The following is a 27,670-nucleotide window of genomic DNA, read 5'->3' as shown; positions in this document are numbered from 1 at the left end:
CATCTTAATGATATTTATTCTTCCAATTCATGAACATGCAATATCCTTCCATTTAATTAGGACTTTTATTTCTTTCAGTAATGTTTTGTAGTTTTCTATACATTCTTGGTTAAATTTATTCCTAGAATTTTTATTCTTTTAGTTGCTATTGTAAATGGAATTTTTTTTTTCTTGATTCTTCTTCTAATTGTTCTTTACTAGTACATAGAAACACTGCTGATTTTGGGGTGTTTATCTTGTACCCTGACACTTTGCTGAATTCATTTATTATTTCTAATAGCTTTGTTGTGGATTTTTCAGGATTTTCTGTATAGAAGATCATGTCATCTGCAAATAGGAAAATTTCCCTTCTTTTTTTCCAATTTGGATGCCTTTTATTTCTTTCTCTTGCCTAATTGCTCTAGCTAGAACTTCCAATACAATGTTGAATATCAGTGGTGACAGTAGACCTGAGGCAGCTTTTCATATCAGTTTATGGCTTCCTATGATTTAGGCCAAGAGCTGTAATTCTAGCCAGAAGGCCTGCTGTCTTATGGATATGTCAGAATTTACTTACCCAATTCCTGTTGCAGACATTGGAATCATTCCCAATTGTTTGCTACTACAAATAAAACTATAGGGGATATTTTTGTTGATTTAGTATGCACCCTTGTTCAAGTGTTTTTGCATGGTAAATTACTTGAACTAAAGTTGGCAGATCAAAGGGCTTTATTATTTTAAATATAAAATTTAACAGTGTTGCACAAATTGTCTTCCAAAATGGTTTGAACCAATTTGCCTTCTGTTTCGGTGTGCTAAAGCTGCCAGAATGCAATATACAAGGAAGGGGTTGGTTTTTACCATGAGGATTTATTAGTTTACAAATTTACACTTATAAGTCCATGAAAATGTCCCAATTAAGGCATCAACAGGAAGATGACTTCTCTGAAGAAAGGCTGCTGGCATCCGGGGTTCCTCTGTCAGATAGCAGGGCACATGGCTGGCATCTGCTGGTCCTTCGCTCCCAGGTTTCGTTGCTGTCAGCTCCTGGTTCCAGTGGCCTTCTCTCTGAGCTTTTGTGGGTTCTCTCTTTAGCATCTCCAGGGCTTTTCTCTCTGTAAGCTCTCTCTGGGCTTTTTCTGTCTGTTATCCTCTCAGAAGGAACGCCATTAAAAGGATTAAGATCCACCTTTAATGGGCTGGGTTGCATCTCAATTGAAATAACCTAACCATAAGGTCCCACCCACAAGAGGTCTGCACCCACAGGAATGGATTGAAAGAATATGGCATTTTCTGGGGTACATAACAGTTTCAAACCAGCAGACCTTCCCACCAAGATGGGCTGGCAGCAAGGACTGGTGCTACTGTTGCCTGCTCTCCATACATGTGAGACATGAGCTGGGGGAGGAAAGCAGGAAAACTGGACAGCTGGATGCCAGAGAGGTCACTAACAGGACACCACTGGGCTGGGCCTCAAGCAGAGCTTGGTACAAGCCTGCCTCTGCTGTACACTGAATGAGTCAGCTGGGAGGTGGGGCCTGTGTTGATAAAATTTTCCAGAACTCTGAGATGTAGCATTTGAATCAAATGTCAGTCTATTAGGAAGAAATGGTCACTTGTGCAGTGTCACTACTTGAGGGGTCTTGGGCCTGTGACGCCAGGCCTCCTAGCATATTGGCTACCCTGTTGACTCCTTCTGGTTGGAACATATACTTCCAGGGCAGGCCGCTCCTTCAAGGCCATCTAATCCAACACCGATCAAAAAGGGCAAGTCACTTCACCTCTCAGGGGCCAAAAGGGAGTCCTTGAGAGGTGAAGTGACTTGCCCAAAATCACACAGCTAGGTTAGTGGCATCAGTGGGGTTTAACCCTGGGTGTTCCTGCCTCCTGGCCTGGGTGATTTCATATATACTATCAGATCCTGAGTTGGAGGGCAAGGCAATGGACATTTCTTGTTTGGGAAGTGCTTGGAATGAAGGTAAGGAGGAAGGAAGTGAACATGTGTTGAGCATCCACTATGGGTGGCTGTTTCACATGTAACCCTATTTAAACCCAGCAACTCATGACCCAAGTATTATGCCCATATTTGGGAGCATGGGGGAAAGAAAATGACTGTTGAGGTTGCCCAGTGTTTGGCTGAAGTGGCTGGGTTAGACCTGTGAAGTGCTAGGAAGCAATTATAAGTTCACAGATAGAGATGTGACATGGAATCCAAGAGTCCCTTGGCCGTAGAGCATCAGCGAGCTGAGGGGATGTGGCTGAGATCACACAGCCTTCTGGCCCCTGGCACTTTCTCTGCCCCATCCATTGTTATGCAATGAAAGTGTTCATTGTTTTACTATTCCTGTCCTTAACATTGTTTCCCAGGGGCTGTGTGTTAATTTTAAAGCACAACCACACCAAAGGCAAGACTCTGTAGAGGATAGGCTTTCTGCATTGTTCGGCGCATGGCCACCTAATTAACCCAGTTGGAAATGATAACCAGTCACGATGAGGCTCCACTTACAAGGGCAGGGCCTCTTGGCTGAAGGGTCACTGAAAAGACCACTCAAGACATTTGACCAAAATCCTCCGTGTTTTCCCTTCATGCCCCATGTGTAATCCATCAGCAAGTCCTCGGAATATATTGAGTGTGACTGCTTCACACCAACGTCACTATTACCATTCCTAATCCCAAACACCACCATCTTTTGGCTCCCTTCCCTCATTGCTCAGTACTCCTTTATCCTACTTTATTTTCTTAATGTACTTGCCACTTGTTCTAGTTTGCCAATGCTGCTGGAATGCAAAACACCAGAAATGGATCGGCTTTTATAAAGGGGGTTTATTTGGTTACAAAGTTACAGTCTTAAGGCCATAAAGTGTCCAAGGTAAGTCATCAGTAATTGAGTACCTTCACTGGAGGATGGCCAGTGGCGTCCGGAAAACCTCTGTTAGCTGGGAAGGCACGTGGCTGGTGTCTGCTCCAGAGTTCTGGTTTCAAAATGCCTTTCTTCCAGGATGTTTCTCTCTAGGCTTCAGCTTCTCTCTGAAACGTCACTCTCAGTTGCTCTTAGGGCGTTTGTCCTCTCTTAGCTTCTCCGGAGCAACAGTCTGCTTTCAATGGCTGTCTTCAAATGGTCTCTCCTCTGCAGCTCCTCTCTCAGCTCCTGTGCATTCCTCAAAGTCTCCCTCTTGGCTTTCGCAAGCTTGCCCCTTCTGTCTGAGCTTATATAGTGCTCTAGTAAACTAAACAAGGCTCATGCTGAATGGGCGGGGCCATATCTCCACGGAAACTATCCAATCAGAGTCATCACCCACCGTTGGGTGGGTCGCATCTCCAAGGAAACACTCAAAAGAATTACAATCTAATCAACACTAATACGTCTGCCTGCACAAGATTACATAAAGATAATGGCATTTTGGGGGATGTAATACATTCAAACTGTTTGAAATTGTACTATTTTTTAATGTACAATTTTGATTTCCTCTTCCTCACTAAAATTTAAGTCCCACAAGATCAGGGACTTTGTTTAGCTCATCCATGTAACTCTGATGTCTGGTATAGGTGTTGAGTGAATGAATGAATGAATCCTAGCACCATTGATACATACTGATAGAAAAGTTTAAAGCTAAAGTAACCACCTTTCAAATTACCCACAGGTGGGAATAACCATAGCAAAGTTTTTTTCCAAGTCTGGCTTCTCTCAGCCATCCAAAGTATTTCAGGTCAATGTCCCTTAAAATCATGTTATATTTACTATAAAAATGCAGATCCATTTTAATACTGGTGGAGGCAAATTCTAAACAAATGCCTTCCAATGTTAAAATGCCACATTTAATTGACTCTGTTCCACCTTTTTTTTTTTTTTTTTAACATCTCTGAAATCAGGACGTGTCTTATATCAATAGTCTTAGGTTTGATGAAATATGGTAGTTTGGATTCCCTACTGTTTGAGACCCCTACTGGAATTTTTTGCTCAGAGTACAGAACTCCACCTTCTTGCCTCCTCCCCTGTTCTTGGGTTATTAAGCTGCTGCTATGTTTAATGATGGTATCAAAGTAAAATAAACTTTGTTGGTAACTTGCTGTAGAGAAACTACTTGTGTGTACATAGGACAGTTACCATGAGACATTTTGTTCTATGGTGACTCATCCAGCCAGGTGACTGCAAGGGAACTTCAGTGTCCCCATGGACCTAACTGGGAAGCGACCGGTCAAAGGTCAGTGGCAGGGCTGGGGACCCAGGCCAGGACTCCTCTCTGACAGACAGTAAGAGATGCCCACAGTGTTTGCCATCCTCCCTTCCCACTAAATACCTCTTAGCTCTGACTTAGACTTCTCCTGAAGTTCCCAGGCTTCATTACGGAGACTTGTTCCTGCCTTCTGACATCCTGTCTCATTGGACAACATACTCACAAAATAGTCCTGATTCACGCATTATGACTTTGATTCCATCTCCCTTCCTTGTTTCCTTTTTTCTCCATTTTTCCCACTATTCATCTCTCTTCTGATTCTATGAGTCAGGCTGATGTGCCAAACCACAGCCTTCCACTGTTTTCCAGGCAAACTTCTTGGCTGTCTTGTCCATCTCTTCTAATTGGGTTTTTCATACTGGCAGTTCCTCCTAGATTGGGTTTTTGAATGCTAATATTCCTAACTCCAGATTTGAAAATTGATCATTTTACCCCAGTCTGATGCTGTCTGCACTGCCCGCCTTCTCCCTGTTCAGGGAATACTCAGCTGTGTGCATGGTGCCCTGTAGAATGATGCCTTCAAGGCAAAAGAAATAAAAGCAAAACATTCACCTGCCCTAACCCAGCTGGGGCCTTGGGATAACTATGGCAACGACTGTAGCAGCAACAGCAGCATTTATTGAGCACTTCCTGTGTGTGCTTTACAGGGATTAGTTCATTTAAATTAGTTCATTTAATCCTTATAACCCCTCTGTGAGGTTGTGGACCAGGGAGAGCCCACCTGTTTGCCTGCTCTGGCTTCACTGTCAGGACAGGGGCGGTAGGAGTTGTTAATTCTTTTCATTGAAGCTGTGGTGGAGATCCCCCTTCTCTAGCAGGGCTGAGTCTTGGTTTCGGTGACTGTACAGGAACGTAGACTGGAAACAGAGGCCCAAACCCTTTCCACATGTTCAGGAAGGAGGGTGGGGCAGCCTCGAGCAGCAGCAGCTCATCGAATCAGTATGGCCCAGGCACAGAGACTTCTGATGAGTCAGTCACTTTCAGCCTCTGCATTCCAGGGAACCTGCCCTTGGTGGCAGGACTTGGTGGGGGATATTACAGGGGGATCGTTGGTTCTCATGAAACCAACCTGTGATTCATTAAGAAGAGGTAGTAAGGGGAACTTTGTAACTGTGACTCCCAAGGCATGACTTCCTGAAGAATACAGCAGCTTGTCTCATCCTCTGGGGTCAGGGACCGCCCGTTTACTGGGAGGGGGTCTGCTTTCTGGCAAGGCTTTCTATTGTGGCTACAAGTCAAGGACTCAGAAAGAAAGGATAATTTGAGAATGTATGGATGGATAAATGGTAGACTGGGAAAAGTTTTAAAAAATGATTTGACAGTGTCCACACCTCCCATGGTCCCCTTCTCTCTTCTAACTCTTCCCGCAGTCTCCTTGTGTTCTTCTCCACGGTGAAAATCGATGGCCTTTATGTCTGGAATCCCCACCCCAACCCAATGCCAATTTCCCCATGGAAGCTCCAAAAAGGGAGTCTGATGCCTAAAATAGTTCAGGCTTATGCTCCTCTTGGAACGCTTCTGATGAGCATCGAAGGACGGCTGACTTCACATCTGGCTGGGGAGAATGCGATTGTGAGGCCAGGAGGTGGCCAGACAGCCCTCCGGGTTGCACTGTTGCTTCTGAACATTCAGATATTCCCAGGGTGGCAGCTCTGGGAAGACTGGCTGTCTTTCTTCCTATACAGCCTTTGCATGGCTGAGGGCTGTCTTACTCAGATGTTTTAGGGTCAGGTGTAGGAGCACTGTCAGAATCCCATCCCACTGACTTTGTGTTTTAAGATTGTAGTCCAGCCAGAGGGAGGAGCCCCACAAGTTACTCAGGGGTTTATGATGGAATCTACTTGCAGAATTTTAGAGTTGGGAAAGGCCTTTGAAGTCAGACAGACCCAAGGCTCTGAGGAAACCCGGGGCTTCTGGGAGGCACTTCACTGATTATGCATATAATCCAGTTTTGGGGAGAACAATAAAGGTTTAAATCATCTGAGCAGCTGTTTCAACCCATTTACATTTTTTGTATTGAAATCCTATCTACAATTTTGAGAAATGAGCTCAGTTCCATCAACAAAATAAAACAAAACTCTGATCTAGTCCAACATCTTGGATTCTAATTCAACTCAATACTTATCTATCGTCTCCTTTCAGCAAGGACTGGAGCTGGGCTGGGCAGGCAGGGCCGGGCCAGCCTCAAGGGGCTTAAAAATCTATTGGATGGCAGTGATGTTAAGGCAGATACAAAAATAATTATAATAAGATAGGAATATTAGAGTTCAGAAAACTGAGGATTAAAGAAGTTAAATGACCTCACCCATGGCTACATTATTAGTGTGTTGTTCAGTTAGGATTTCGTCTACTGATTATGTCTGTACCCTTTCTGTAAGATCCCTCTGCCCCCTGGTGAGGCACTGAACTGGATATTGTTAAAGTGTAATTTTCCAAGAGTTGAATGTTTGACTCCTGTACAAATATAAAATGACCTTGTGTCAAAGGTTTCTTTCAACTTATTAATTAGTGAGGGAACCAGTAAGATGTTAAGACTAGTTCAGAAGAATTCAAGGAAGGAGGATTTAAAGCTGGTTCTAAAGGAATGGTGAAATGAGTTAGCTAATATATTCAAAATTGGGTATGTCCTACAAGACAATAAGCCCTAACCTTTGGGGGTTATCTTTGCTACCAGACCAATTGTCTGCATTGCTGTTAGACAAGAATCGCTTGCATTGTTCTCACCAAGAATCATTTTCATTGCTATTAGTTCTTTACAAGTTCACCTCACTCTTATAGAGTTGTAAAATACTAATCAACAGAACTCAAACGAAGGTATACATCCCTAGAAAATCAGATAATCCCCAAGCATGATGGGCTACTAGCTAATGGCCTGCGTTACGTTGAAAGGACATCCAGCGATCCCTTTGACAATTTCCAAATTTTGGATTCTCTTTCTTAACAATACTGTGTATGTGTTTTTATGCTCATTTTATGAGTGTGTTTTTGTACATGTGTGGGGAGGAAGGGAGTACAGTCACACATAATAAAATGGACAAAGAGATTCAGTTTGATGGGAATTTTTAGAAACACTGTGAAAATACCTCAACAATCAGGATGATTTCTCCAAAAATAGATTTGCTGGCTTACCAGCTGGGGGCAAAGGGACCACTTCAGAGAACTGGGTAAAGGACCGTCAGGGTCACTGTTCCCTGGGGAGGAACGTGTCTCCTTCATTCCCGCTCCTAATTTTGGCAAAGGCCACACTGGGAGCAATGCAGGGAAGGGAAGTTTACCTGACTGCGGCCCGGAAGGCTGAGCTGGGGGCGGCTGGGAGGGGGAAGGCATCTGTCCAAGCAGATGCTCGGCTTTTGCTTCCCGGTGGGTGCCACATGGCTGTTTTGGTCCCTCTGGCTGTCTGTCTTCCTCCCAGCCTTTTGTCTGTCCTTTGACAGCCTGAGGCGTGTTCACATTTGAATGGCATTTTGTAGTGTACCAAGCGCTTCTGCCTTACTGAATTCTTGCACAAATCCTGCGAGATGATATCATTTCATAGCGGTTAGGTGACTGGCCCAAGATCATGACAGTAAGAGGCGGATTCAGAATTCAGGTATAGGCCTTCCACCTCACAAGTTCCCATGTTCTTCCAGTGAATACTGGTGAGCCTTTTCTAATGTTTCTGCAGTTCTTCCTGGATCTAAGGTATATTGGGAAGGGAAGACAGCTTGAGAAAATTTCAGATTTGCCTTTTCCTAGTGAGTCAGCTGGATACTGCCTCCACGGTCACACTTCTCCTCCCCCACCATATTTAAGCTCTGAATGTTAGTGCATTTGAGTGTGGGATCCCCAGTGTAGTGGGAATAAGTGGCTAGAATAATTGAAGAGATGTAAGCTGACATGTCTTCAAGCCTCGGATTTTTCATTTGCCCAAATGCAGGGGTTAGTTCCAAGTATTACTTAAAGCCTTTTCCATCAGTTCTGATCTGACACCTTGGGCCCGTGGCTCTGCCTGGCTCCATTATGTATCATCACTTTGGCCTTGTCAATTGAAGGTAGTGACGAGTTCTCCTGAACTTCCACATTCTCCTTCCTTACTTAATAGCCTGTGCTTGGGATATGTCTATGGGTAGCGTGTATTTTGGTGCATCTGAGAGTGTAAGTTTGGGCACATTGGGCAGGATGGGGCAGGCCAGGCACTTCTGCGGGCTGCGTCAGGTGCTAATGCCTTTGTCTCTCTCTGTTGCAGGGCCCAACATCTGCACCATGCGGGGTGTGAGCTCCTGCCAGCAGTGTCTGGCTGTGAGTCCCATGTGTGCCTGGTGCTCAGATGAGGTAAGGAACAGACACCCAACCCTACTTCTTACACAGACTTAACTGCTTTTGTGCAGGAACAGACCCTTGGTCTCTTCTGAGCAAAACGAGGGTGATGCCTTCCCTGTTGATAGATGGCACAGAGAGCTGTCCTGGGTGTGTGGCTGAGAATGCCATGAGGACTCTGTAGTACAGCCCCTGCTCTAGCCATTCCTTTGGGCCTCCTAGTCTCACTGTAGCCATCACCACCCGGCCCAACACTTAACTTGCTTTTTGTTGGGGTGAAACATCCCTGGGAAGCCGGGACATAGGTCTCAGGAGGAAAGACAGGAGAGGGTTTAGGTATGGAGGGCATGCTGTCTTAAAGACATCCCAGAAATTTAGAAAGGCAAACAAAAGAGAATTCTTCTACTTGTGTGTGTGTGGATTTTTAGTCAGAGGAACTTTTCTCCTTTCCTCTCTGGTGATTGGGCCTCCCTGGCCTTACGTTTTCCTTCCTTTCTCATCTTTTGCTCCTTGCTTCTCTCTCCAGGTGTCTAGGAGAGAAGGAGCTGGGCCAATTTGGTGAGGTTGGAGGGGTGACAGCTGTGTCTAGGCAGAGGGTTTGTTGTGTCTGGGGTCCTTAGGGAATGAGTGTGTCTGAGGGAATGGCTGTGTCTGTGGCTGCGATGGGAATTCGGAGCTGGCGAGAGCTGGTGTGTGAAGACGGCTGGAGAGATTCCTGGTGATTACAGAGTCTGTGGCTGAGTCACAGGCCCAGCCCCCTGCAGGTGGATACCTGAGCTCCTGGCAAGACTGCTTCTCAGCTACCGGAGGCTCCCTCTGTCATGACAGGATGCGCCTGCCCTCTCCGCAGTTTCTGACCGGCTTCTTGTTCCCTGTCTGCTTCTCTTCCTGATTCACTGAGTTTCCTAAAAAAGGCAACCGCCCCTGCAGGCTGTGGGGGTGGGATGGGGAGTGGGAGCTGGAAGACTTGTGTTTATTCCTCAACAGGAGCCCTGCTAGATTAGCAGAGGCCAGCTCAACACCCTGCTTTGGCCAACGCGCTGAATTGCACGTGAACTGCTCTCAGTTGCAGCTGCCCAACATCTGGGCCACATTGACTTCATTTAGCAACTGAAACATTCCCGGGGGCTGGGGGCAGGAGCGATGGGTCAGTCCTTCCCCTCTGCCCCCGCCAGGTTCTCCTCCCCTCTGGGCTGAGCTGGACTCAGCTCGTTTCAAGTGTGATGTGGCCTCCTCCCTTCCCATTTGCCCTATCCTCCTTCCTTTCCCTTGGTTGCTGTCATATTATTAAGCTTCTTTTACAAGGAAGTTGCACATCTGCAACTGGATCCTGGAAAGGGGCAAAGGAGGGAGCGCTGGATGGGGAACTTGCGTTGTTTGGATTGGAAAGCCTGAAATTAGCTTGAGCAGAGGGGTGGCGAGGGGACAAGTCTCAGTGTCACTCAAAGGATGATCTCCCTTCCCTCTTCCCTCCTTTTCAACCCAATACAAGAGAAAAGCAGGTAACTGGGTCTAGAGGAGTCTGGGGAAAAAGAAAACTTTCTTAGAGGATCTGTCCCCCCACATGACATTTTTCTTTCCTCTTGATCTGCTCAGGGCTAGCCATAGCCATGCAGCTGAGGTATTTTGAGGTCTAAGCAAAGCCCTTACTTAGGTCATGTGGCCAGATTTTGGAGATTCAAGCGTAGAGTATTTAGGACAGGCCAGGGAGGGCAGGAGAGGCCGGGGAGGGCAGGTGGGGAGGTGTAGGGCAGCATCAAAGCATGAGGGTGGAAACAGTGTAGAAGCAAGAGTGGAGTCAGGGAGGAAATGGGGGGCAGCTAGGACCAATGAAAACTAATGAGGGGAGGGAGAAGGTCCATTCCCTGGAAGAATGGAAGGCAAACGTGTAAGCAGGGGAGACCAAGGGTTTAGTGAGTGACAGCAAGAGAGAGGAGGGGAGGCGAGGGAGGGCAGAAGAGCCCAGGGCGGGGCAAGTCTTGTCACCCAGGGAGGAACGGGAGCCGGTCCTGGGTTTGACCTGGACATGACTGCTATTTTTCTCCTGAGGGGAGCAGGGCTTCCTCAGGCCAAGTTTAACTGCTGAAAATGCCTCAGCTGTTGACTTAAAAAACAAAAGGTGAACCATCTGGGCCACTTTTACGTATGATTTGTTGAAATAAGGACCCTGAAGGACCCCCCCAACCCCCCACCCTGTGCAACTGCCTCCCCTGCCTTGGCTGTCTCAGGCATGGCTGGCAGTGCCTGGGAAAACAACTGGTTGGGCTCAGCTTTCCCCTGGGTCTCTAGGGGACAGCAGCTCTGGGTGTGCATAGCGAGGGCTTGGCCGGGTGATAGGAAAGCATAGCCAGGGTGGATGAGAGTGGAGTTCTGGGCCCATCTGCAAAGGGTGTGCTCTTGGAGGAGTGAACACGGACATGGGCGGGGGTGGTGTGCTGTGTCTGGGCTGTAAATTTAGCAAAGGGGCTTGCTGCACATAGGCCATGCTTGCGGCCTTGGTCTCAGTGGCATTCTGCTAGAATCTAGAACTTCCGAAGCTCACCTAGCAGTGAGAAGCACCTGGGGTGCTTGTTAAAAATAAAGATTCCCAGGACTCAGCCTGGACCTACTGCTTCAGAATGGGTTCTTAGGATAGTGAGTTTGGCAAACACTGATCATTGGGTTCAAGTGGGTGAAAGTGGAGTAGGGTTGCTAGTTAAAATACAATAAATAATTTTTGTTATAAATATGTCTCCCAAATTTGCTAAATTTGACAACCCTAAGGTGGAGGGAAATGCTAGGAATGCTTCTATAGGCCTGAGTGCACACCAGAAGGTGTACCAATTCATGCTCAGCCTGATACCCAAGGATGAAAGAGGAGGAGTAAGTTTGGGGCTAACAAAGTGGTGGAAGGCCCCAATAGGACTTATTTCTTATTTTCTCCTGTGCCTCTGCAGGGGAAAGGCTTAGGCCACTATTTATATTTCTCTTTAGTCACTCACATAATTTCTTTCTCATTTCTCCGAAGCTCTTTTTTTTTTTTTTTTCAATCTGGAGGATGAATCCCATCTTGAGTGTCCCAAGCACTTCGCTCCAACTTGTTATTGTTAAAAAATATATAATATTAACAGCACTTCTCCCTCTGTAAACAATGAGGTGTGAAATACCAATAACTATAAATTCTAAAATGCTCTCCTTTCCTCTCCTTCCTCTTTCTGTCCCCTCCACACACTTCTTTGTCTGAGTGTTCAACTGATTCTTGTCATCCCCAGATGAGTCAATCAAGAGGACAATGCAAATTTGTTTGGGTTCATTAGCTTTCTCTGGGGAATAAAAAAAAGTACCAGGGCATATTGACCCTTATCTTCCAAGAAAAGCATATGCAATAATAGTAGTAGTTACAGTGGTAATGGTAGAAAAGAGTCATCTTACATTTGCATGTATTTGTTTGTTTATCCCTTATCAAAAAGGATTTGAGTGTATTTAACTGATATTGAGATTTGCATATTTTGAAAGCATGTGACACCCAGTCTTATTTCATCTCCTGACCATCCCTCTGAGGTAGATAGGAGAGGGACAAGTTTTCAGGCTGTACTTTCCCAATTTCCAAAAAGAGAGTCATGGAGAAGAGTACAAATGGCACGTGTCCCTTGCTCGGGAAGGGCAGGAGCTCAGCAAGCTCACACCACACGTGGCCGGAACCGCCCACCTCTGTGCTCAGGGTCTTCCCCTGGGTCTTGGTTATTTTTGCCCTTTTTGTATAATTTCTGCTTGCACTGAGAACTGTGTCTCTAAGGCCCCACCACACCCCCAATTCCAGTTTTCTGTCTGAGTAACCTGGACCGTTTCTCCTGCCTTCTCAGCCTGGGTTATTAAGAAATGGAATATTGTCCCGGGTGTTGCGGTCACTGCCTTGGTATCCCTCTTGGGACAGGAGGCTCTCAGGGAGAGCCTGGCTGAGACACAGTCCTGGTATGTTCCTGACTTCTGATGTCAGTGACCACAAAGAGAGGGGGAGGTGGTTTTTGTTCCTTGGTGTTTATATTTCTGAGGGAATTCATAACAAGCCATAAGGACTGTCAGCAGGGCCTACTACTTCAATCCCTCTTTGAATAGGAGCTGATGCATTAGAAAATAGGGGCCAGGAACCTCCCCCCTCAGAAACCTTCTCTCCCTCCACTGATGCAGCTGAAGATCCAGGATGGCCTCTCCTTTCTCATTCGGCTTCACCTCCCCACCGCCTGCTCTCTCCTTCAGCATCTGTCTTTGTCCAGGAAAGGATCAGCCGCTCGGGGCCTTTTGCTTGGTCTATGCAATCATTACCTTTTTTGGAAGAATCTATTCCTGAGGCTTTGTGGGCAGCTGGAGTTAGAGATAAGATTGGGGTAAGAAGGAGACTGCCTCCTGAGGGAGCAGGGTTGGGAGAGAAGTGGGCAGGACAGCAAGAGGGGTTCGGGCATAAAATTCTGAAGTGCCCATGAGTTTTCTCCCCTCGGCCATTCTGTCCTTGGCCAGAGCTGGGTGCAGGGGAGGGGATTTTCATCTCCCTCAGAAACTTGGAGGGTCTGTGATGTCCACTTTAGAATATTTGAGCTAGGAAGGTCAAGTCCTTTGTGCTCTTTTTCATGGCTCATGCCATTTCTTTACCTCATACCTGTGAAGCTGAGAGGGGAAGAAGGAAGCTGCTTTCAGGAGCTCTTTTCACCATTTTTCGCCTGGGTCAAAGTGCCCTTGGTGCTGCTCGGGCTCCTGTTCGTGTGGGGAAGCCCTCCTGCCTCTCGGAGGAGAACTGGAAGGGAGAGGGGAAGAAGCTTTGAGCATCAGGAGGGGTTCTGGGCTGCAGAGTCCTGAAATTTTTCATAGGGATGGCTCCCTGGGGCCCCATGTTTTTCCTGGCTGTACCGTTCCTTGGTCCCATGAGGGAGCTGAAAAGGCAGGAAGCTGTCCCTCCTCCCCACACCTCCCACATCCCCATCTTGTATCCTGTTCCCTACCTGGGGCATTCTCTGGTGTCCTCTTGTAAGGACCATCCCTTCCACCCTCCTCCTTCTCTGCCTTCACCCTCACTCTATACAGAACATAATAAAACTGATCATTTGATGAGGATAATTAGTTAGGCAATCTAGGTTAGAATCTCAGTTCTGCCACTTTGGGCACATCACTTAACTCCTTCAAGCCTCAGATTCCACGCTTGTCAAGTAATAATAGTTCCAGCCTTACAGGACTGTCAGGAGGACTGCGATAATCCACTGAAGTGCTAATCACAGTGCCTGGACGTGCAGTAAATGCTCAGTAAATGCCACCAAGAGTTGTTCTGGGATATTGGTCTGTGTTATCCAGCTGGCTTCGGAAGTGGTTGTGAAAGGCAGTGGAGGAGTTGGGAGAGGGCCTGAAGGGTCTTGTGAAATAGGCTGGAGCAGGGGGGGAGGTTTCCACCTTTCTGGCCAGTCCCATCAGCCTGGCAAGGAGCCATCATGGACATGCACCCATGTAATGCTGGATAAACTTGCTTAATGTCAGAGTAAGAAAGGACAGAAAACCGACCATGCCATTTAATCCCCTCATTGTACAGGTGAGGAAAATGAGGCTCAAAGGAGTGAAATGACTTATCTGAGGTCATGTGGCTAATTAGTGGCAGACCTCAGATCAAATGCATTTCCTGGTTTTCAGTGTTTTTTCCTGTACTGCATGTTCCCCAATCAATACTCAGGTGAAAGCACAGGCAGGGTCCTGGAGCTGCAGGGGGCTGTGGGATATGCTCCAAGGTTTTAGGGAGGGTGCTTGATTTGTCCTTTGTCAGGGTAAAGGAGGAAGCTGAAATGATAGGATAGTCTTGGGGTGTTATTCATTAATTAATTTATTCAGAAAAGGTTTATTAGCATCTCATAAAAACAGCTAACATGCATTGAGCACTTACCCTGGCTAGGCACTGTGCTACATTTTTACATGCATTGTCTTATTTAGTGCTCCATAACATCCCTGTGAGGGAGGGGCCATTATTATCTTCATGTTATAGCTGAGGGAACTAGGCTAGAAGAGTTCAGGTAACCTGCTCTAGTAAGTAGCTAGAAGGCATCAGAGCTGGGATTAAGTCTTGACCAGTTTATATAAAACTTATTTAAATAAAAATTATTTTTATATTGTATAGTAAACATTATATAAAATAATAGTTGAGACCTAATAAATTGACCCATAAATGGATTGCGTTTCATAGTTTGAAAAACGTTGGTCTAACAGGCATCTTATTCTGCAGGCCCCCTTCCTAAATACCAATCCATGAACAGGCATTCATTTAGCTTTTCTGATGCCTCAATTTCCTCCTTCCGGGGAAGGGTGACACCAGTTCATTCATGCTGGTTTAGCTCCAAAGTACTGGGTAAGCTCCAGGCCATTGGGAGGTAGCAGGGACTGCAGGAGGCAGAGGGCTACCGGAGCTCTGATCACAGAGCTTCCCCTTGGGCTCTTGTCTTACAGTCTCTGCCTCCAGGCTCACCCCGCTGTAACCTGAAGGAGAACCTGCTGAAGGAGAACTGCTACGTGGAGTCCATCGAGTTTCCCATCAGTGAGGCCCGTGTACTGGAGGCCAGGCCCCTTAGTGACAAGGGCTCTGGAGACAGCTCCCAGGTTACTCAAGTCAGTCCCCAGAGGATTGCGCTCCGACTACGGCCAGGTAGGGATGAGGCTCGCTGCTACACAGGGCACAAGGTGGAGGTCTCAGCAGGAAGTCTTGGGGAAGCAGCTCAAAAGGGAGATGGGGTGAGAAGAGAGGGATGTGGGGGAGGTAGGGAGGTGTGGGTAGGAGAATGAAAGTGAATAGGTGTTGGGACTTGAAGGCAGACTGAGTTGGATTCTTGACTCCACCATATATTAGCTGTTTGACCTTGGGGAAATTACTTCATCATTTTGACAAAGTAGGTGCTCAAAAACTGTTTGTCTCTTCTTTCACCCCAATGCCTCTGTTTTACCTACCTAATAGCTTTGTGTTGAGACTCAAATGAGCTATTGGATGAGAGAGCGATTGTAAGCCCCCTTTCCATGTGAGATTGGGGTAGAAGCATGGGGGCAGAGAGAAATAGGGACAGAAGAACTGCAGATGGAGGAAGTATTAGACTAGGAGACAGGCTTTTTGAAGCATTGATTTTGACTTTCCAATTAAATCAAGAGGAATTTAAAAGAGTACCTTCTCTGATTAAGGCAGGTTTTGGGTGCTATGGAATTCAGAGAAGGGTAGGACACAGTCCCTGCCTGTTAGAGTCTGAAGTGACTTTGGGGTGGGAAACCCTTAGGATCCAGTGGATTAGACCCAGAGGATTTAGAGAGGGTGAAGAATTTTTAGAATGGAAAAGGAGAGGGTAAGATTAGGAGGATCAGTAGACCACAAGAGGAATAGAATTGCAAGAGAAGGGAGAGGGGACCAGGACTTTCAAATTTGTTTTGATTAAGCAGTTACTATGTTCCACTTGTGTCCAAAACCACTTATTAAATCTTAGAGGGAGAAGAGGAGAAAAACTAACACCCTGCTGCCTTCCAGATGATTCGAAGAATTTCTCCGTCCAAGTGCGACAGGTGGAGGATTACCCTGTGGACATCTACTACTTGATGGACCTGTCCTACTCCATGAAGGATGATCTGAAGAGCATCCAGAGCTTGGGTACCAATCTGGCCTTGCGGATGCGTGAGCTCACCAGTAACTTGCGTATTGGCTTTGGGGCCTTTGTGGACAAGCCTGTGTCACCATACATGTACATCTCCCCACCAGATGCCCTCAAAAATCCCTGCTATGAGTAAGTACCTCCTCTAGGAGCCAGGATAGCATCCATCTCTCCTGCCCCAAGCAGGATCAAGTCCTAGTTCCTATTTCTAGCTCTAGGTTAGCTTCACTGGCTTTCTCATGGGCAAACTATATCTCCTCTCTACCTTGGCCTTTCTAACTGGCAAACAGGCTAGTTGATCTGGAGTTTGTGTCAGTAGAGTCCAAGGCTGCTTAGAGATCTAGAAAGAGAAATTCATCAGCTTCCTGGTCTTGGTCTAGGAGGTAAGAGAAATGGGAAGGGAATGAGGCCAGAAGGAGAGAGAAATTTATGGATAAAAAAACAGGAATTTTAAATTATGATTTCAGAAGGATTGATTCTATTGTTGTCATCATCGTCCCCCTTATCACCAAGGATGTTAGTCCTACAGAGTTGAAATCCAAGGGATTAAATTCTGGAGAGAAATAAAAGAGTGGAAATGACATTTATTGAACCCTTTAATAGTCTGCAAATTGTGCCTGTTTTGACACTTTGGCTTACAGCTGAATGGCTTGTTTATTTAATTGGTGAAGACTGCACAAATCAATGGATTATAGTAGTTTTAAATGATGGTTGTTGAGCCTGACAGCATGACTTTACTTATTGGTTTTCAAAGTTGTATGATGTGGCCTTTAACCTGCTTGTGTTGTAAGGTTCCCCAGTAAAGACATCAGCCATCAGTTAAACAAACCATTAGGCCTAGGGCTGAAATGCCTCTGTTGGCATGACCTATCAATTTATTGATGGTTCAGTAATATTAACTTTACCTTAAAAGCTTTTTCTTCATTGTGTTAGTGTTACTCTAGAGAAGTGTTAAGTATAAGCTGATAGCAACAACAATTAGAGCTTTTACTCTGTGCCTCGCTCTGGTCTAAGCGTTCTAGATGTATTAACTCACTTAAGCCTCACAACAACTCTTTTGGAATATTATTGTGCCCATTTTTACAGGTTAGGTTAGGGAGGCTTTCCCAAAGTCCCAGGACTAGTAAGTGGTGAAGCTGGGATTTGAACCTGGGTGGTCTGGTTCCAGAGCTCAGTAACTTATCCCTTAGGCTAGTTGGGTAGGGTTGATGTGATGCCTCAGCTAATTTGAGGGCTTTAGAGTCTAAACTGTTGGATAATTGTGCTTTTGTTTAGATCTGGCCTAGACATACAACTGTCCATATTTGTCACTCTCCCCTTTCTCTCCCACTCGCCATACTGCCTCTTCCATCTGGGTGTCTGCTTAAATTCTCTTTCATCCCTCCGTAGCATGAAGAATGCCTGCTTGCCCATGTTTGGCTACAAGCATGTGCTGACGCTAACTGACCAGGTGACCCGCTTCAACGAGGAGGTGAAGAAGCAGAGTGTGTCTCGGAACCGAGACGCCCCAGAGGGTGGCTTTGATGCCATCATGCAGGCTACAGTCTGTGATGTGAGTGTGGAGGGCATGGGATGCCAGATGTGGCTGGCATGGATCAAAATTGGGAAGGAAGTGGCTCAACCCTGATGATTTCTGGTGTGGAGTAAGAGAAAGGAGCTAAGCAGAGCTGCAGGCAAATGTGAGCAATGTTGCTCCTGATATGCAACCTCTGCTTGTGTCCACTCCTGACCAGGGCTGACTTTCCTTTGAACCTCAGTGGTTCAGGATGTTTTTTGGGGAGAGCATTTTCCCACCTTCTTTGGAAGTATTTCATAGTCAAGGCCGTGTTAACCTCAGTAAAGTAGACAGACGTTCAGATGGGATTTCTTCTAGATAAGCCCAGTTCTGCAGATGCAGATGGCTTTTAGATGGGCAGTGTCATCATTGTTGGTTATGTATGGAGTTGAACTCCACACAATTAGTTCAGTTTTTTGAACAAATCATCTCTGAGACTGTTTTCCTAAGATGACAGAAACCACCAAGATGGAAAGCAGGGGCTTGGGTTCTAAGGACTAGGACTGAGGTCCTTCTCCAAGAAGACTTGTGCAGCCTCTAAGGCAGGGAGGTCCTTGGGTTTTTGTTCTTTACCAATGACATGGCTAAAGTTGCTTTGTTTCCTTTACTTTTTTTTTTTTTTTTTTAACAGGAAAAGATTGGCTGGAGGAATGATGCATCCCACTTGCTGGTGTTCACCACTGATGCCAAGACTCATATAGCACTGGATGGAAGGCTGGCAGGCATTGTCCAGCCCAATGATGGGCTGTGCCATATTGGCAGTGACAACCATTATTCTGCCTCCACTACCATGGTGAGATCCCTGGCACCACCTATGGTCCCTATACATTATAGTCAGGGCTGCCCTAACCCAGACAGCTTTTGTGTGAATATGAAAATGGCAGTCCTTCCTCTGAACAGGCTGCAGGGCTTGATTTCAGCTCCTCCCAACTTCTTCAACCAGACAGCCTCATCCAAGATGCAACCTGCCGTCCATGTTATCACCACCTCCACTGCCACCACCAGCAGCAACAGCATCATGGCATCCAGAATGGACCCTAAGGACTTTTGCAGGCCCAGCTTGGGAAGCAGCCTTTCCTCTTTCCTCTGCACTGATTAGCTGGTTCTTGAAATACTATGTCCCTGTGGTTATTGTAATAAGGCAGGGCAAAAAGGGACAAAGATCATTGAAAGCATGGATTTCAGGTCCTGTGAGGAAAGGTTGTAGGAATTAGAGTCTTCTAGCTTGAAGTAAAGAAGTCTAAAGAATGATTTAGTTGATACATGAGAAGACTTCTTGTAAACTGTTTTCTATGGCCATAAAAGGTTAAATAAGAGGAAAGGAGTTTATATTGAAACAGGAGAAATTGCTCTGAGCCAAAAAAAAAATTGTTGACCCTCAGAATGCTGATACTCTGGGGATCGGGGGAAGTGTCACCTCTTCATCTCTTAAAGACAATGTAGCAACTACCTAGTCTTGGTGGTTTAAACATGTATGTGTAAAAGCAGGAGACTGTGCCAGATGATCTCATGAGCTCACTTCTAGGTCTAGGATCCCATGGACATGTTCACAATTCACCACCATCCCCAGTGTCACATGATTTCCTTGGTGTCGCCCATAGCCAAGCCGAGTACTACCAGGTGATGAGCGAGTCAGCAACCTTCGACACCACTATCTGTAAGCAAGGCAGTATACCAGGGGCTGAGGGAGATGCAGAAACTATGTAAGCTCCTACTCCACAGAAATTTTTGGTTTAATTGAGGAGAAAGGACACATGTACTTACTGATAACACATGACATATGATTCATGCTAAATGAGTGGCACAATCAATAAGGGCTGTAGGTATTCAAAGTGAGGGATGCTCGTCATGAGCCAGGATGGTCAAGGAAGGCTTCCTGTAAAGGGGGACTTGAGATGGGTCTTAAGGAAGGTGGAGGATTACCAAAAGAAGGCCATTCCAGATGGGAAGATAGGTCAGTGATGATTAGAAGTGGAAATATGGGAAATGAGGGTTGGAAAGGAAGGTTGAGGCCACATGGAGGAGGATCATGAACATCAGGCTAAGGTCATTTGCTTCAAAACAGGGGAAAAAACTTCAAAATGATGAGGCCTAGCCCAGTGCCTGGACTATGGAAGCTATTGCATAGTGTTAATGCATTGAATTCAAGTAGGAAGGCAGAGGGGCTCAGTTTTGGCACCACTGGGCTGTACCTTTTGATCTGTTCCTGGAGTTCACATCTGGGTTTGATCCCACTTTGATCTTGGGATGGAGAAGTTTAAGCACCAATACTATCTGGGCCACAGTGTCTGTCAGCCAAGGTGTAAGGTTTGGAATGCAGGGATGGTAGGTGGGACTTCTCCATTAACCCTCAACTCTCCTTTTCCAGGATTATCCCTCCCTGGGGCTGATGACTGAGAAGCTATCCCAGAAAAACATCAATTTGATCTTTGCAGTGACTGAAAACGTAGTCAATCTCTACCAGGTGACTGTGCCTTCAGGGCTTCCTGGGGTTCGGCCTGGATGGAGGACCTGCCCCGGGGAGCCACCCAAGGGAGCCTGCGTTTGGATGCTGGTCCCATGCTAGCATCAGCCTTGGTCACCAACTGGAAAAGACCCTCCCCCAACCTGATCCCACGTTGCTGAAGATTCCTCTCTGTGGGCTTCTCCTCCAACCTTGAACCTACGAGGAGGGATGTGTTGATGTTCACGGTGGTGGAGGGGAAGTAATTTGATGTGAGGAGTATGAGAGGCTCTTTATAATTTCTTTTAGGCCTGAAAAACTAATAGATATATTCCTTGTAGTGACAAGTACAATATCCTGTACTTCCCACTAATTTTCACTTCAATTCCCTCAATCTTATTTGGGGAGGGTCTTTGGAGACCACCACCTTCCTCTGTTAAGCCCTTGGTATCTTTGTCTTCCTTCCTAGAACTACAGTGAGCTCATCCCAGGGACCACAGTGGGGATTCTGTCTGCAGATTCCAGCAATGTCCTGCAGCTCATCGTTGACGCCTATGGGGTAAGTGTCATGGGCTGGGATGGGTTGTGGAGAGTCCACCTTGCTTGATTTTAGCCTTCAGGGATCAGATTTGGGAGTCCAGGCTGCCAGGCCATCAGCGAGTCTTACTGCCTTCCCCTTGTGCTCCCAGAAGCCAGAAGCTAGGTGATGGCCAGAACTAGGAGGGTGGCAGACTTCTGAGAAAGACATAGCCCAACAGTGAATGCCAGGGAGCAGCAGGGACAGAGGTGGAGAGCTTAGAGGAGGTAGAAGAGAGAGGGCACAGAGATGGTGATTAGATGTGGAAGGAGCAGGGCCCTGGATTGTTAGGGCCGAGTGAGGGGTTGCTGGGCTCCAACAAAAGGGATAAGAGGGAGCTGGGCCATGGGAAGGCAAAGCTGATTAAAAATTAGGTAAAAATTGCTTCTAGCCAAGGGATTCCCCCTTTGTACATCCTGAGGCCTGTAGGAGGCTGTTGCTGGTTTAGATTTTACCCAGAACTTGCTTAGGCACATGTGGGAACAGGGTGAGGGAGCAGATTCCTGGGCAGGAAATAGAGCAGCAAACTGAGGCAAACTCAGCATCTGACACTGCCAGGGTGTGTCCTGGGCCACCTGGCAGATTTTGCTGGGGATAGAATTGGCTCTTTTTACCGTTTCCTGTTAACTCAGTTCCTTACCTTCTTTTGCCATTTTCTGCTCAGAAAATCCGCTCTAAAGTAGAGCTGGAAGTGCGTGACCTCCCTGAGGAGTTGTCTCTATCCTTCAACGCCACCTGCCTTAACAGCGAGGTCATCCCAGGCCTCAAGTCTTGTGTGGGACTCAAGATTGGAGACACGGTGAGGTGGGCTGGGCTGAGCAGGTGCGGAAGCTGCAGCTCTGACCCTGGCCTGTGCTCCGATGCGTCTGTGGGCACCTCACCCTTTCTTCCCTGGACCCCCTTCCTGAAGGCCGCTACACGCTAGATGTGATGGAGCTGCCAACCTTTTCCCCTGAGGCTTCTGTTGCCCAAACCTTCTTTGTTAAGTGAACTTCACTATCAGGATTTTTAAAATATGTGCATTTAGGTTATTTGTTTGTTTATGCAGAGTTGATTGCAAATGAAAATTTTTCTTACCTTGAATCCCCAATCTCCCCCAGTGCCTTTCTTTCTGCCACATGACAAAATGACAGCGTCGTCTATTCCATAAATATATACTGAGCCCTGATCATGTGCCAGACATTGATCTAGCTGTCAAAGATACAACAGCAAACACAGGCAAAAATGCCTGCCCTTATGGAATTTTAAAATGCGAGTGCTCCTTTTGCCCCTTCAGTCCCTCCAGGGCTTTCCTTATTGGTTTGTCATCCTCTTCTTCTGCCCAGGGGGAGAGGAGCAGGTGGGAAGGAGAGAGAGAAAGATTCTGGGCACATGTACCCACACCCCATGCAAGAAGCATGCTTGATTGCATGAGTGACAAAATATTATATGGAAATGGAACAGTAGATCCTGAGCCTGAGGTTGGCCACTGAGTGCTGCAAACTACCACCTTGTGTGTCTTGCTGATGTTGTGTTATCAGTCCAGCTAGGTGAGCTGGCCAGAGCAGAGTGTTCAGGACCAAAGGTTCTGGTCAGCTTGGGCTGCTTTTTTCACATGTGGATCAAAAACCCAGGCTTCTCTTTCTTGGCAGTAAACCATGTCTCTGAATCCAGCCAGATATGTCATGACAGCACAATGGCCCCAGTGCTCCTGTTTTTGCCTTGCAGATGGTGGTAGTGGGAAGGCTGAGGGACTCCAGATCACGGGAGGGTAAGACACTCGGTTTGGGTAGACCTGGGCAGGGCAGGAAGCAGCTTCTTTTCCTCCAGGGCTAGAGTGTTCACTGGGCCCACCTGTGTCTAAATGAGCTCTTGCTTTCCCTCCAGGTGAGCTTCAGCATTGAGGCCAAGGTGCGTGGCTGCCCCCAGGAGAAGGAGAAGTCCTTCACCATCAAACCTGTGGGCTTCAAGGACAGCCTAACGGTTCAGGTCACCTTTGACTGCGACTGTGCTTGCCAAGCCCACGCTGAGCCAAACAGCCCCCATTGCAACAATGGCAACGGGACCTTCGAGTGTGGGGTGTGCCGCTGTGGGCCCGGCTGGCTGGGGTCCCAGTGTGAGTGCTCCGAGGAGGACTACCGCCCCTCCCAACAGGACGAGTGCAGCCCCCGGGAGGGCCAGCCTGCCTGCAGCCAGCGGGGCGAGTGCCTCTGCGGCCAGTGTGTCTGCCACAGCAGTGACTTTGGCAAGATCACGGGCAAGTACTGCGAGTGTGACGACTTCTCCTGCGTCCGCTACAGGGGGGAGATGTGCTCGGGTGAGTAGAATTGCACCCCCTACCCGTTCCAGTGACCACACACACACCTCTGCAAACATAGGCCCAGAGCCGAGGTGGGCACAGCAAGGGACTTGCCCACACAGGAAAGCCCAGTGGGCAGAGCTGAGTAGGTGACATTATTCTCCATTGGCAGAAAAGCAGAGAAACCCTCAGCATCTGGGTCCTTGCTCATGGGCTACAAGGAAGCTGAAATGAGCCTCTACTTCCAGGCTACTTCTCTCCTGGAACAGCATGGGAAGGAAGGGGAAATCTTAAGGGGAAGTTAATTTTCTTCTTTTCTTTCATCTGTCCCCTCTGCTCATGTTCTAATCACTGGTTGTTAATCTTCTCAAGTATAAGGACTGACTCCTTTTTTTTAAAATTCATTTTTATTGAGATATATTCACATACCATGGAGTCATACAAAGTGTACATTCAGTTGTTCACACTACCTTTATATAGTGTGTGTTCATCACCAAAATTAAGTTTTGCACATTTTCATTACCACACACACAAAGATAATAAGAATAAAATTAAAGTGAAAAAATAATTAAAGTAAAAAAGAATACTGGGTGCCTTTTTTTTTTTTGCCCCCATTTTTCTACTTATCCATCCATACACTGGACAAAGGAGAGTGTGAGGACCAACTTCTTTTAGGGTAAAAGATCATTGACTGATGGTAATTAGATTTTTATACATTTTAAAATTAAATTTGTAGATTTAGGTAATACATGACGTCAGAAAGTATAATCAAGTTAGTAATAATTTTACATGAATTTATCTTTTCATCACAAGAGACTTGGAAAATAGTGGTATATATGCAAGCATTGGAGCACATTTGATGAATTAATACACTTAGAATAATGCCCAGAAAATAGTAAGGACCTGTTAAATGTTAGCACTATTTTATTATTATTATTTCCACTATTGGTATGACTATTACTTTTTAGACTCTAGATCTGTGTGGTCCAGTACAGAAGCCACCTACTACATGTGGCTCTTTAAATTTAATCACAATTAAATAAAGTTAACAATTGAATTTCTTTATTGCTCAATGGCCACATGTGACCAGTGGCTACCATATTGGACAGTGCAAATATAGAACATTTCAGCACTGTGGGAAGTTCTATTGGATAGAGATTCCCAGCCTGCAGATTGGGGATTATCACTCTGAGCCCTTCTACCTGCAGGATGCTGAGTTGCTGTCCTTCTCATGACAAAATTCAGTAACATCTTGAGGCCTATTGATGTTCGCAGGCTGGTTTCTCCTTGCCCCAAAGGTCACTCCCTGGGTGTTTCCCAGCTGGAAGTTGAACTAATTATAATGTAGTCTTGTTATGTGCAGACATACAGACAACACTCTCACAGGGCAGATAGGCAGTTCGAGCTGTTACTGGGCCACCTGGGGTACGTTTTTGCTGGACTATACACTGTGGCTTAATCCTTCATCTATCAGATTGACTGAAGACATTTGCAAGTTGGTTGGGACTGGGATATGGTGTATTCTGTGGCCAAGGAACACGGAGATTTTTATTGGCTCCCATGGTGATTAAATCTCTGACCCAGCTTAACTTCGTTAGCATTGGTTCTAACCAACTGAGCTAATCCTCACAGGTGTTCATTTTAACACTAACATCAGCCTTTAAAAAAACAAGCTTGATTAGGAAGGAAATTCTGTGGCATTCTAAAGTGTGCCAAAGTAGTATAAAAATGACTTTTTATTATCTATGCTATTGTTTCCTTTACTCATGCCAACTTGAGAGAGATTGGAGGAGAGAAATTAGGGAGAGAGAAATCAGGAACACAGAGATGTATGTACAGAAACCACAGCAGTTTGGATAAGGGGGTAAGGTAGGGATTTCAGTACACTTCAATATTTAATGATATTTATGTCATATTCAAAGTACCAAAGGAAGTGGCTCAGTTTGAAGTGGAAGACCCATGAGCAGAAGGCTGGGGCTGAGGGGAGAAGGTTTTAGGCCCTGGGAGAGGCTAAAGACAGCCTGCTGGGGGTGAGGTGGATTGAGGGAACCCTCGCTTGCTCCTGCTCCCCCTCCCCGGACTGATTGGTCCTTGTCTATTGTGAGGCACTATGAGAGGATCCCAGCCAGAGTGTGTTTCCTTTGGCTGCCGGCCCCACTGAAGCCACAAAACAAAGCTGACATGGCTAGCAGCCCCAGTTCCTGCCTCCCACTGGTACAGGAACAGCTTGTTCTCCATGAGCTCCAGTCTAATTCATGAGGGAACCCCAGGCAGCAGCTCCAGTCACCCAGTGGCCTCCCTCTACCACTTCCTGCTGGGGTGTTGGTGCCCACCCGTGCCCAAGTCTGGGTCCTGTGGTGCTGTCATCACATCCTCCGGAGACGGACACTCAGGGTCACACACTGAGCACCTGCTCTGGGCCAGGCACTGGATCCATATGGATGAACAAGGGGATCATGATTCCTGACCACTGGGAGCTTATAGCCCAGATCATCATTGTCCCTCCCCAGAGTTGCCGGCCCCGTGGCTTGCTCTTTGCCACAAACAGGGGCTCATGAGGTGGGCTTGCTGTGTAGCAGCTGTTTCCCTAGCTCCTGGCCTCTAAGCATGGCGGCCAGTTCCTTGGCTCTCCTCCATGCTCCCCCTCCTCCCCTCGCCACTGGAGACATAGTCTTTGTGACTGCCCATTTTTAGCATCCCTGTCTCAAACATCCAAGAGTGCACGTTGGTCCTCAAGGGACTTTTCCACCTGCTACATTGAAGAACACAGATCAGGCATTCTCTGTGGGCTGGGATCCATGCTGGGTGTTGTGGGACACAGAGCAGTGAATAAGGCAGTTTTGCATTTCATTAACATACCTGAGGATAATTCCCAACACAAGGCAGAATCTTCCAGATCCCACAAGTGAGGTGTCCTCAGGGAGTGTTGCAGGAATCCACAGGAGACAGACTCATTGTGGACAGGGGAGGCCTGGGAGGCTTCATGGAGGAGGTGGGATTTCTGATGAATCTCAGAGGAAAAGTTGGCTCATAAAGGAGAGGAGCAGAGCCCAGAAGGCCTAGCTCTCTATATAGGGAGAGTGATTGCATTCTCTCTGACCTGAAACTCTTGTTCCAACCTTTCTTCCCATCTCCTCTCCTCCCATCCTCCTCCTTCTTCTTCCTCCTCCTCAAACCCTTTCTCTTCATTTCTCACCCCCTCCTCTGACTTTGCCGTGGACCCAGGCTCAGCCTCCTTTTGGCTGGAGGGCTGCCAGTCCTGCGACATCACCACACTGTGGCTGCCTTTATTTTAAGGGCTGACCCTGCCAGGGCTTGGGGTCAGCTGCTGGCTCTGGCCTGTCACTTATACCCCAACCTCACTCCCTGGATGGCCTGGCAGACCATCTCCTCAAAGATCACTTTATTTAGCCTCACAAAGGAAATACTGTGGACGAGGGTTTCTGAGGAGGCGGAGGCCTCTGAGCGCTGCCAGGCCTCTGGTGTTGGCCTTTCCCCATCCAGAACCATGGCCAAAGGAAGGGTGTAGTGGATGCTGTGGGCCCCCTCTGCTAGCTGGCATACCTGTCCCCCAGCTCTGAGGGTTGACTGATAATAGTGCGCAGCTACCCCTTCTCCAGAAAATTGTCCTAAGCTGGCAGGAGCTGCCAATGACTGACAGACAGCCCAGTCCCCTTTGCCCAAGGTGAGACGAGCTCCCTGGTGCTGTTCATGCTCCACTACTCATGTCCACTGTGGGATCAGGCTGGGGTGAGCCTCTGGCTGAGACCATATTCCTGCCTGCTTTAATCCTGCCCTACCCTGCTTCTCTCCCTTCTGTTTACCCAGTATGACACTTGAACAAGAATTCTCACCTCGAGCTGTACTTCTAGGGAACTCTTCTGGTTTGCTAATGCTGCCATTATGCAAAATACCAGAAATGGATTGGCTTTTATAAAGGGGGTTTATTTGGTTACACAGTTACAGTCTTAAGGCCATAAAGTGTCCAAGGTAAGGCATCAACAATTGGGTACTTTCCCTGGAGGATGGCTAGTGGCGTCCAGAAAACCTCTGAAGGTATCAGCTCTGGAGTTCTGGTTTCAAAATGGCTTTCTCCCAGGACGTTCCTCTGTAGGCTGCAGTTCCTCTTCAAAATGTCACTCTCAGTTGCGCTCCAAAATGTCACTCACAGCTGCTCTGCATCTGGGCCTGTGCGGCTCTTTTTAAAGTACTTGAGTGATCCAATTAAGACCCACCCTGAATGGGGGAGGGGGCAACATCTCCATAGAAATGATCCAATGAAAGGTCTCACCCACAGTTGATTGAGTCACATCTCCATGGAAACACTGAACCAATAGGTTCCAACCTGATCAATACTAATCCCTCTGCCCCCATAAGAATGTATCAAAGATAATGGTGTTTTGGGGGACATAATACATCCAAACTGGTACAGGAACCCAATGAAGGTACAGGGCCTGTCTCTTCTTTCCCTGCTCCCCTGCCAGCCCCAACATCCCTGCTCTCCAGATATCCTTGGTGGCTGGGTATGTTCCCCATCCTTCTCTGGGGGCAGACATTTCTTTCCAAGGCAGCAAAGATGTATCTGAGTCTTGAATGCCAGGGGGTGGTGCTGGAGTCACTGGCAGAGGGACCCACAGTAGCCAAGAGACATGTGTCGGGCCCACCAGGGCCCTGG

General features: G+C 46.9%; 1 protein-coding gene across 3 annotated transcripts in view; it reads left to right on the top strand.

Annotated features, from left to right (window-relative positions):
- The window catches only part of ITGB3 (integrin subunit beta 3), a 52,060-nt gene that overhangs the window by 8,733 nt on the left and 15,657 nt on the right, over window positions 1-27,670 (top strand). For all 3 annotated transcript variants that reach the window (XM_037809204.1, XM_037809206.1, XM_037809205.1), the window contains exons 2-10: window positions 8,441-8,526; window positions 14,965-15,160; window positions 16,022-16,274; window positions 17,532-17,694; window positions 18,329-18,490; window positions 20,066-20,161; window positions 20,610-20,699; window positions 21,382-21,516; window positions 22,584-23,013. In XM_037809204.1, the coding sequence (XP_037665132.1) occupies window positions 8,441-8,526; window positions 14,965-15,160; window positions 16,022-16,274; window positions 17,532-17,694; window positions 18,329-18,490; window positions 20,066-20,161; window positions 20,610-20,699; window positions 21,382-21,516; window positions 22,584-23,013 (1,611 nt within the window). The remainder of the gene's footprint in view (window positions 1-8,440; window positions 8,527-14,964; window positions 15,161-16,021; window positions 16,275-17,531; window positions 17,695-18,328; window positions 18,491-20,065; window positions 20,162-20,609; window positions 20,700-21,381; window positions 21,517-22,583; window positions 23,014-27,670) is intronic.

This window comes from Choloepus didactylus, chromosome 18, assembly GCF_015220235.1.
Source record: "Choloepus didactylus isolate mChoDid1 chromosome 18, mChoDid1.pri, whole genome shotgun sequence".
Taxonomy (NCBI): Eukaryota; Metazoa; Chordata; class Mammalia; order Pilosa; family Megalonychidae; genus Choloepus; species Choloepus didactylus.
This window is presented reverse-complemented; position numbering and strand designations above follow the sequence as displayed.